The sequence below is a fragment of the Gavialis gangeticus genome, unplaced genomic scaffold, assembly GCF_001723915.1.
Source record: "Gavialis gangeticus isolate Ggan-Ray unplaced genomic scaffold, GavGan_comp1, whole genome shotgun sequence".
NCBI classification, from domain to species: domain Eukaryota; kingdom Metazoa; phylum Chordata; order Crocodylia; family Gavialidae; genus Gavialis; species Gavialis gangeticus.
This window is the reverse complement of record NW_017729034.1, coordinates 93,936,946-93,948,646: the sequence shown is the minus strand read 5'-3', so window position 1 is coordinate 93,948,646 and position 11,701 is coordinate 93,936,946. Positions and strand designations below refer to the sequence as shown.

General features: G+C 41.2%; 1 protein-coding gene across 2 annotated transcripts in view; it reads right to left on the bottom strand.

Annotated features, from left to right (window-relative positions):
* Positions 1–11,701, bottom strand: part of MAP3K5 (mitogen-activated protein kinase kinase kinase 5) — a 192,843-nt gene that overhangs the window by 128,440 nt on the left and 52,702 nt on the right. For both annotated transcript variants that reach the window (XR_002099428.1, XM_019527276.1), the window contains exon 3: positions 7,289–7,312. Coding sequence is in view for 1 of the 2 variants with exons in the window: in XM_019527276.1 (XP_019382821.1) it covers positions 7,289–7,312 (24 nt within the window). In the remaining variant the exon portion in view is untranslated. The remainder of the gene's footprint in view (positions 1–7,288; positions 7,313–11,701) is intronic.

Here is an 11,701-nt window from a genome sequence, read left to right as displayed (position 1 = left end):
TGGTGCTAGGTTCCTTCTGAATCATTTATTCTATGATTCTATCATAACCCCCCCCCCCCTTGCTGGCTATGTGCCAGACAGTCGTGCTCTAGTGCCCCCCATCTTCTGGCCTAAGCCACTGCAGGCATGCAGCTGCATTCCCTGAATCAAAAGTAAATGTGTGTCTAGTTGTTTCTCAGTTTGATCTCTGCAGCTTAGACTAACCTGCAAAGACTGAATCAATTCAGCGTCGAGCTTTTTGACTGTTCTTAGCCCAGGTCAGTAACACTATTCACAACCTTAGATACATACATACACAAATGCTTTGCTAGGTTTAGGCCAAAAAGGTCAGCACTTGGTAGAATCAGGCCTTTTAATACAAGAACATCCAGTACCTTCTCGATATTACCAGAACAGTATATATTTAATCAAGACCAATTAGAAAACAGAAGCACCGAGATCTACTAATGTGTAAGTACAAAAGTTTACTGCCAAGTGACTAAACAAGTATTTTAACAGATGTATTTTTACAATATTTTACAGTTTACTGTGCACTAACGAACAACATTCAAGCCTCAATCTCTGCGTAATCTTCAGAACAAATCTAGTTACAGATTTACCTTTTATAGCTCAACAGCTGCAACATCTAAGAATGTTTTACTCTCACTAGAGTTGCTTTTGTCTAGCACTGTCCTTCCTGTCTGTCTGTCGTCCCAGCCTTAAGCACAACAAAAAAACAGATTTTTTTTTAAGATATAACAACCACTCGTGAGATTTCTTTAATTGCATTCTGCACATCAGAACAAGGGAAAAAAAAGCTGACTTCTTTTTATGACTTACATGAACTAGGAGGCCCCATTACTCTTTACACAGGTTATTCCTTTGTAGAGAGAGTGGAAATTTGCAAAGATTCAACTCAAGAGATAAGATCAGCTTATTTGAAGTATATGTGGATATTATCAAAAAATCAAAATGCAGGCAACCCTTGCCATTCACAAAGGATACTTTCTCATATCCCTTGTGAATGGTGAAATCCGCAAATAAGGCGTTGCGTTCATGAACACAGTGCCCCCAGCAGCTGGGGGGGGTATGGCTCCAGTGGTTGTGCGGTGGCAGGAGCTCAGTGGAAACAAGCATGGAGCTCCCGAGGAGCTGTATTTAAAATGTATTTAAAATGCAGGTTGGGCATTCATGAATATTTGAAACCGTGAATGCCACACCCGTGAATAACGAAGGTTTCCTGTATAGAATATCCTTTATGCTGTGTGCCCGAGTAAGATTTGATGCACTGTGGGACAAGAAGGGATTCACTCCAACAGACCCACAAATCTTCATAGTTCTCCTCTATGGGGAAAAGAAACTATGCAAAGGCCCCAAGCCTTAACAATGTTTCTGAATCCACCCAGATCCCCTGGAAGCATAACTCCTATGAGTAGCTAAGGGTCAGCTATTTAGAACCCAGAAGGGAGAAATTAAATCTATCCAATTTTTGGCTTGTGGGTTGGAAGAATTTGGTAGAAATCCAGACACCCTGCCCAATCAGCACAGCTAGAACAAACTCCCAACATTCATCTTTTTAATATTCAAAATAAAAATTGCTAATGATTTTACTCATAGTAGCAATCACTTTCTCCAAAGATTTACCCACATTATGATTCCATTCAGTGTTTTGTAATTCTCCTGCTGGCTCTCTTCTGAGGAATATCTACTAGGTATTTTAGCTTTTTCTGACAAAAATTTTATTAAAGAAGGCAGTTCTCTGACTATACATGATGATGTTTGTAACAGATGCTGAAACCATAGAATAAATTATCACACCTATTTTTCTAAATAATTTTTAGTAATCAAATCAGTTTACTACACATTGATGCTATAACAAATACAGATATGCACAACAGGCTCAATTCTCCATCCTACTGAAGTAAAAGGAAATTTGCTATTGGCTTGCAAAGAAACCAGATTGGACCCAACAGTTGGAGTCAATTAAGGCACAGAGGTCAGGAAAACCCTATTAAGCCCCCTTTCTTCTGGCCTCCACATAAAAAGGCATATTCTTCTCCAAGTCACATACTAACTGCTTGTAAAGATTAGTGGTCATTTCACATGTGGAACAAAAAGGGAAAAAAGCTTCATGGAATTTCTAAAATGATGGTATACCACAAGTCCATTTGAGGAATCTTGCACTGCCTGGTTTTGATGGTCCTCACTCCTCCATCTCTTGACAGAAGAGCCTGAGATTCTTTCAAACTAAACCAGGTACCAAATTATTTAGCCAAACTCAAAACCAGTGAGGGATACTACACAAACAATTCAGAGCTGTTTTACTAGATTTAATCCTCTCCGAAGTTAACCCTTCTCTTTCTTTTGCTTCCTCCTTTTCCATCATATGCAGGCATGTGCATGCACAGACACACACACCCACGCTTCTTTCTAACTCTCTTCCTATAATAGACATTATATAAGCACAACTGATGTGAATGCCTAATACTTCTAGCATTAGACCCTCTTTTCAGTTGTAATTCTGTCAAGGGACAGAATAAGTCCCTCTAAAATCTGAAGAATCTGTATGCAGTAAGCACGCTTCAGCCTCTTCCAGTTCCTAGTGCTGACTTGAATAGCTAAGCGAGGTCTAGCCCAGGAGTACAGAGGTGAAGCTGGACTTTCACTGTAATGGCTACACTGGGCTGGGCTGAGGATGGGCACTAGAACTGAAACCAGGGACCCTTTCTCTGCTGTGCTCTTAGGGGCTCCTATATGTTTGACCCAGAAGTGTCAAGGAGGAAGCTACCAGCCCCAGGTGCAGAAAGCACAATCTCCAAATTTCACAGGAATGCTGGGGGTGGGAGGGAACACTGCCCATGAAGCACTGAGGTATTGTAGTGATAAACAGAAGGGAAGAGCCCACAAAGAAATTATGAATTGTGTCTTCAGGAACAAGATGCAGCAAATAAAGCACAGGATCGCAGACTGAACAGGGAGGAGAAAACTGAATAAAACAACTGCTCCATCCATCCTGTGCACCTAACAAGATAGGAATCCTATGGGGAAAAAACAAGAAGTGAAGGATTGTGTAGTTAAAACACAATGCACAAAGGGCCTGAATTAAGTTTGCAAAAGCACCCTACATTCTGACATTTCCTGCTTGAATTTGCACCCATAATGATTTTTTTTTTTTTAACAGAGGTGCATGTACATACAAGCATGTACATAATTATGTAGACAGAAAGAAAAATGTGCTTACAGTGTCCCCATTCTTTTTTGTTCATATAGCCATGTTTGGTGCCCACATTGTTTGCACTTCCATTCTGTATGTCATACAACAGTGCTAAGGTTATCGTATTTTATGTACTGCCAGAGATACTGGCTCCGATTGCCTGCTTGCCTCACCTAGCACAATGGAGCCCCAGTGCTGACCATGGTCTATGGGTGTCACAACAAAACATCTATCATAAACAACAAATACAATGGTTGTCATTAGGAACATAATATTTGTTCACACATACCACACAGAGCTACCTGCAATACCACAGTACTTTCCTAGATGCAGAGAACAAATTGGTTTTACCCACTGGAAAACCCCTAGGAGGGAAGTAAGCAAGGCAAATTCTGCATTAACTGGAACAGACTTCACCTCCAGTCAAGGGAGAAGGGGATTACAGAGGTCTCTCTCTTCCCACAGTGACACATATCATTGGCTACAGGTCCCTGACTCAAGATCCAACAGGACCCACAGCTGTCAGGGTCACTCACATGGAGGGCTCAGCCGCCTCACCAAGGCATCAAGTCCTACCCCAGATCCCACACAGAGGGGCTCCTTTGGTGGAGCACCCCCAGGACCCCACAATCCATGGGTAAGAAAAAACCATTTCACTAGAAGCACTGTCCAATTAAGTAAATATTTACCCAACTTAAGTTTTGCTCAACTCACAACATCCCCCTCACATGCACACTAACTCCATAAATTCCTGCTGGAACTGAAATAAAAGTCACTGATGAACTTGAAAAGCAGCTATTTTTCCCAAGGAGGTAAAATGCAAGCCACAGAATTAAACAGAATTTGCATAGTTAGCATAAACAATTTTATACCAGAATTACTTTAAAATGGAAGTTCTTCCTTGAGAACTTTAGGACTGCTCCATTGCCAGTATAACCTCAAAGATCAAATAGCAGCAAAAACAAAGCTTAAATTCGTAAACAGCAAAATAGCTATCTCCTGTCAAAATATCACTCCTCCCTCTCCTGTCAAAACACCACTGGCTTTGACATATGCAAAATAAGTACGCTGGTTGTTTTCAAACCCTTTCAACTGAACAACTATAACATCATGTTGTAACAGGAAATGATCATGTGCTGCAACACATCTCCCTGCTCTGCCTATGCAGATTTCTATAGAGTTTACCTAACCAATACAAGATAATATTGCTGGAAGTGGATTTTTTTCCTCTTTGTTTTAGGAAGACAAAGTTCAAGAAAAACAAACATGGAAAACAAACATTCTGACACCCTAGCGCCTATTTTGTAACACATTTAACCCCTTGGTGGTACAAGATGCTATTGTTCCATGGCTAGTGATGTTTGTATGTTAGTAAACAGCATTCTAGCACTCCCAGGGATTCCCACACCCCTGATTATCCATTATTTTTAATTTGATACCTAGTTTAAAATCACCTACATAATATTGTTCCCTGAAAAATGAACTAATATTATTTTACACTGAATTAACTTTATTCAAAAGTCTCAAAGTATTTTACAGGTACTTCATTAAGGGAGACCTCACCATTTCTGGGAGGCAAGAACTATTTAAACAAGCAAATTGTTCCTTTTTGGACAAGGGAAATTGAGGTGCAGATAACTAAGAAGATTTTCAAAGTCAAAAAGGTGAGAATTGTGCTAAACTGCCGTTGATAAGAAATGCAAATGGAACATCTGACCACCCTCTTTCCAAGTGACTTGGATAAAGTTACACAGTAAATCAGTGACAGGGTTGTGAACAGAATCCAGAATTAATAACTAAGATCATACTTATTCCTGAGAAATGATGTTTCCAAGCATGCCTATGTAACAATCTATAAGTCTTTAAGAACACATTTTATGGTCAAATTTACTGAAACTTTTTTTTAAGGTAGATGACAATTCTATCATCTCATCCTCCATTTCAGAGCATAGTAATGACAACACATTAAGTGATAATCCCTCTTACTGTCAGTAGCTTTCATATACAAATAATTACAGACAATATTTCCATTTGAGTCTACTCTGCATTATATTTCTTGTTCGTTTCTTACTTACTGGGTTTCCTCTCCTAAAGCCTGTTCCTGTGTAGACATTCAGCCACCTAGAAAATATTTTGCTTTAATTTTTTTTGTAATGGCCAAAGGCTGCAAATTAATTTAGTCCAGATTATTGCTACCTAGTCTATCCTGAGATTTTCTTTTTTATTGTCTTAAGTGATCATCTTTTAGCTCATTTTTATCTGTAGGAAGATGTGGGAAAATTGTTGTTACAGCAACATTATCTACACAGATTCTCAAAAGTGGCTTTCACAAGCACTTTTTAAAGTTAGAGAGAATTTTTAGCTTATACCCTTTTCAATTTCTTAACAGAAAAGAAGATCCAGAAGTCATTCATACTTAGGTTAAGATATCTACAGAAGTATTCCAAAATGTGCAGTAGTCATCATTTGAAATAAATTCAGGAAAGTAAAAAAATATAACGAAGCCGCTAAGATAACTTCACCAATTACCTAAGGCAAAAAAAATCAGTCAGTTTCTAAAGCTGAACTTTAGGGAAATGTATTCAAGTAAATGGATCTTTACTGTGTACACGTGAACAGTTTTGTAAAACTCTGCAATGTCCAAAAAAAAAAAAAGAATGGCTCAATAGCTTGCCATTTTGTAGGGTTCACAAAGCAACGTTAGTGTTTAAACCCAAGCCCATTTAGGCATAGGAGGCAAGTCCAGAAAAAGAATGGATGCCGAGCTGCAGACACCTATAGTGCATTGGTGGCTGGGAACCAGAGCCAGAACAGCAGGATGGACAGAGCACCTCCTATAAGGGTCTAGATGCCTTCAATCCTCCATTTTGAAGGCACTCCATATCACAGGCCTCACTTTGTAGGAAAATATTCTGTAGTCACATCACCTGGTTTCTAAAACAATCCTCACTTTTTGTTTTACCAAATTAACCTTCTTTATTCAGGGTCCTAATAGTGCCCTCAAATATCCACAAGACACACTATGTTCATTGGCCAAAAGAGTCTGCCAGATATAACTCCAGCAGTGCTTGTCCACCATCCATTACCTGTCTCATCTGTATATATAATCCAGTGAAGACCAGGGGATATCAGGTTGTAACTGAAACACTGACAAGCAAATTAAAGCCATTATATATATTATATTTAAAAATTTAATGAATTTAATACTGGTATACTAGCGTGGTCATTTTAACCTCCAATTAGCCTGTGGTGGCAATGCACTTTTCCCACCTGCTAATGTCAGGTGGCAAGTAAACACCCAGAGCTTTAGTTTCCTAACCTGATGCAGTAAATCTCTAAGAATCATGCCCTGCCTACATCTGTACATGTTTGCAGTTACATGCGCACACAGCAGCAGAGACAGTCTTTTACCATACAGCAAATGCAGCAGATTTGAACAGTGTCAAAATCTACATTAGGAAACCAAATGGCTTCCAGTCAGTGCAGGATTGTCTGAAATTGCATCAGCGTATCTGTCCTGAGAGAAATGGGAATGAAAGTCCCAGCTTCTGCAGACCAATATTCTCAGGGAACAGATGGATGCACAGGTATATGTGTGTATACATGAGAGACATGCCTCTCACAAGCACACAGAATGTTTGCAGGTAAAATAAATGTATGCTGTACATATGAGTCAGAGAAGGGCATTCATGTGGTTAAGCTGTCTTTAAGGAAAATAAGTTGAAGAGAAGAAGAAATTTGGGGGTGTGAGAAAATAATGGTATTGCAAAGGAAAAAACGTATGTGAAAAAAAAGAAACAAAGAAAGGCAGAGAGGAAAACACTACTGAAAGGAAGAGACAAAGATAAAACAGAGAAAGTGAACCTGGTACCTAGCAACACATTTATGAAATGATGTATCCAGGTTTGCTGCTGGGAGTGGAGGCATTCTGAACAGAACAGAATAAAAACAGTACTATAAGCAATACAGCAGGGGAATATTTAGTGAAGCAGACAGGAAAGAGAATAGCACATACAATGTGAAGACTAAAAGAAACCTGAGCATTAGGAATTAAAATTAAAAACAAAACTAGCAACCAACCAAACTCAGACTTACATTATTCTTCTGGCAAATAATTTCCTGTAAAAAAAAAAAATTGAAATATTAAAATCAGAACTTGAACAGCCTTTAAGGGTGTGAACAAATGTATATTTGTAGTAGCTTCAAAAAGGTAGGGGGAGCATGCAGCAGCTGTCACATTGTAAACATTAGGTGTGCATGAGTCTGTAGTAATTAGTGTTAGAAGAATTTTACTACTTTAAGCCTGCTTCATCCAGGCTTGTGTGCATGTAATAACTGCACAGTGCAATAGCTGGTGCGTACTCCCACACATAAGCTCCCCCTCTACTTTCTGAAGCTGCTAGAAATGTACACTTATCCATACCCTTAGAAGAGTGATATGATTAATACTATTGGCCACTAAACATTTACAGTTATAACATTTTACAGCATTCTGAAATATTTATCCTGGACTAAAGTTTTCCACAATAACCAGACTAAAAGGAACACATGAGCTAGGATTTTGGAAAAGGGAGGGCATGGTCAGGATCAGGCTTGGCCTTTGGGGCTGGCAGGATGTGGCAGGCACCGCTGGCTGTGCGCACAGTTTGGGAAGAGGGGAACGAGCAGTCAGTCTCCAACAGAATTGGGCTCTCAGCTGGGCAGACAGCCAGTAGCATCTGCTGAGTCAGCTGAGAGCCTGATCTTGCCAGATGTTCAGCCCCTCTTTGCCAGCTGGGTGGGCAGCCAAAGTACAACTGGTCAGCCTGGCTGGGACTGGACTCTCAGCTGACTCAGTGGGTACTGCTGGCTGCCTGCCTGCCTGGCTGGGAAAGAAGGACCATGCAGCCTAGTCCTAGCAAGACTGAACCATCACCTACTGCAGACAACAAGAGTAGAAAAGAGATTTAAGGAGTACAAGCACACCACCCCAGACTGAATTCTGGACAAAATAGTCAAGATGCATCCCATGAAGCAGCCTGCTTGCAAGTCACTTTTGGCTGTTGTGCGCCCATAGGACTTTTGTCACAGGCTTCCGATCAGATAAGACAGGTAATCATAGAATCATAGAGGTAGGGTCGGAAGGGACCTTATAGATCTTCAAGTCCGACCCCCTGCCAGGGCAGGAGATAAAACTGGGCTCAAATGATCCCAGCTAGGTAGGCATCAAGCCTCCTCTTAAAGACCCCCAGGGTAGGAGCCAGCACCACTTCCCTTGGAGGCTGGTTCCAGATCCTTGCCACCCTAACTGTGAAGTAGTTCTTATGGATGTCTAATCTAAACCTCCTCTCCAACAATTTATGGCTGTTATTCCTTGTTATGCCAGGGGGCGCTAGGGGAAACAAGGTCTCTCCCAAACCCTTCTGGTCCCCCCTAGTGAGTTTATAGTCGGTCACCAGGTCCCACCTCAGCCTTCTCTTGTGAAGGCTGAACAGGTTCAGGTCCTGAAGTCTCTCATTGTAGGGTCTGCCCTGTTGTCCCCGGATCATGCGGGTGGCCCTCCTCTGGACCCTCTCAATGTTGTCCACAACCCTCCTGAAGTGGGGAGCACAGAACTGGACACAGTACTCCAGCTGTGGCCTGACCAGTGTTGCATAGAGGGGGAGGATCATCTCCTTGGCCCTGCTTGAGATGCACTTGTGGATGCACGACAAGGTCCAGTTAGCCCTGCCAGCCGTGACCTCGCATTGTCGGCCCAAGGACCGAGCCCTGAGGGACTCCACTGCCCACTTCTCCTGAGGTCGAATATGACCCATCCACCACCACCCTCTGAGTGCGACCCTTCAGCCAATCTGCAATCCATCTGACTGTGTAGGCATCAATGCCACAGTCACCCAATTTCTTAATGAGGATGGGGTGGGAGACGGTGTCAAAGGCCTCACTGAAGTACAGAAAGACTACATCCACAGCAACACCTGCATCCAAGGCTTTTGTGACCTGATCATAAAAGGCAATCAGGTTGGCCTGACATGATCTGCCTCTAATGAAACCAAGCCAACTGACCTTGAGCATCATCTCTGAGGCCGGCCCATCACAGATGTGCTCCATGATGATCTTCTCAAAGTTTCCCTAGGATTGAGGTAAGACTGACGGGCCTATAGTTGCCTGGGTCCTCCCTCCTCCCTTTAATGGAAGAGGGAATGGAACATAGAAATAATGGGAAAATTCCCAAAAGACCGCAGTAAACCAAACCATGTTCCCATGCATCACCCTTCTACTAAAAAACTCCTGGGTACAAATGCAGATAGGGGAGAAGTCACATTTCACTGTTAGGTCAATCAGTCAGTCACCCAGGTCCATCTTAGAGCCACACAACATACCTTTATGTCTGTGTTTCAATTTAGGCAACAAAGTAAGGAGAAAGCATAAGTCTTCCTGAAGACACACGCTGCTTTTGTTTTGATTAAAAGAAAGAACAGAAACAGGCGCTTTTCAGTCCACTTTAAAAAACAAACAAACCAAAACAATCAAGAGCCCAAGTACACCTAGAGGAAATGACTCCTCTAATAATCAAGTACCGTTATAAAGGACAGTAAGTTATTAGTTACCAGAAGGTATGAGGTCCTACTCAAGTGAAAAGACTCTCAATGCAATCCACATACTTTGTATTAGCCCTGAGAAAGGACCCAACCAACACAAAACCCATCTCAAAGTAGCTGAGGAACCTATCTGTTATTCTTTTCCTTCCAACTCCTAAATCTAGAGTATTAAGCGTGAACATAGGGCCCAACACAAATCCAACTGTAGACAAAGGGAGTCTCTCTCGTGACTTCAGTGGACTTTGAATTGAACCTGTTGATGGGGAATTCTGAACATCTGATTCAAACCTTCAAGATTTATATATATTGAGTTTCTATTGACTTATGAGTCCTGGACATGAAATACTTGCAGGATTCAGGCCCCTCAAATATAAACAGTGGCATTCTCAAGAGCAGTCTCAGAATAAACATGCAAACTGATGATCAGAGGTCATAGAGCTTCAGCATGTATAAGCTGCTGTGTTTTAACTCTCCACATGCTCACTCTTGCTTGGCAGTATGTAGGAGAGCCTACAGAAATGGAGCGCTAAATGAAAAGGTGAAAAAGTGTCCATGCGCTGTGGATGGGAAGTACTCAGTTTCCAGGGACATCTAACCGGTCAGTGCTACCAAAATTCTTCTCCTTGAAGTTTTCTCATTCAGTGAAGTGGAGTACGGTATAACTGAATTCAACTCATCAATAGATCTTTTGTCATCAGATTTTTATTATGGGAGCCTATATCAGTGCACTCTGTGTTGCAAATATAATTGGATGGCTAACAGTCCAACTGGCTGTGAGATGATGGGAAGAGGCTGAGTCATCTGAGACTTCTCAGAAAGGAATCCCAATTTACATGTAACAGGACAAAACTAGAAAAAAAAAAATCTGTTCTTGCCAGAGGTAGCTGCCTGGGAACATAGCAGGAACGATGACAGCTCATGTCTTCCCATTTCCTCCTCAAGCTGGCTCACATACTTTTCCTTAGTAACTATTACGACTGGACAGGAGTAACTGTGCCCCCCCCCCACAATACTTTCAAACAAGATTTTTTTTTAAATACCTGCTGCTGAAGTTAAATTGTTTTAACTGGAGTTAAAACATCAAGACTAAATCAAGAGGCTCTCTGAGAGCCATTCTTACTCTCTAACCATAATACGGTCTTCCTTTTTAGGTTCTATGCAAAACAGCATGACTGGAACATAAGGGTCTACCAGAAACATGCACCTCATGGAGAAATATGTACTGGATGCACACCTACAGGTAACCCTCTCAGTGGTCCTCAGAATCATACCATTGAAGTCAAACCCAGTCACCAGTGTGGATTTTGTCCCTTTCCATGTCCTAATCAGAAAATAGGAACCTGTTACAGCCCTTGACTCAAGGTCTGGCTCATCAGGTCATGCTTTCAGCTCAGCAAGTCCATGGTTCAGTCCCCGTGTATTGACCAAGTACTGCAATAATACTACTATTAATCAACCATTTAGTTTTAAAACAGATTTTTCTAAAGCTTAAGAGGCTGTACCTCTTGCAAAGTTGCTTAAGGAAAACAACATTTTAAAGGTAGGTAGGTAGGTAGGTAGGTATAAAAGTATTAACATTTCCTAAAATCTATTCTGATTTTTAGCTTATAGGAGAAACCACTCATCCGTGACTTGAAAGAGCAACAAACTGTGAGCAATAATGTCCAGTAATGTAAAGCTCCAGACATCCTATCATTATATCCAGCCAGCATTCACTATGTTGACACACCAAACAATGGTTTTCCACTGTAAGCTGACATGTGATTAGGGTTCTCCAATGGCTGCATGAATGGTTCAGAACGTTCCTTTTTTATTTATTTTAAACTGGCTTCATTGAAAGAAACCTTTTTTAATAATAGAACTGAACTCAGAGGTAAGTCTACATCAGGGGTGAGCAAAATATGGTCTGCAGGCCAGATCCAGACCACCA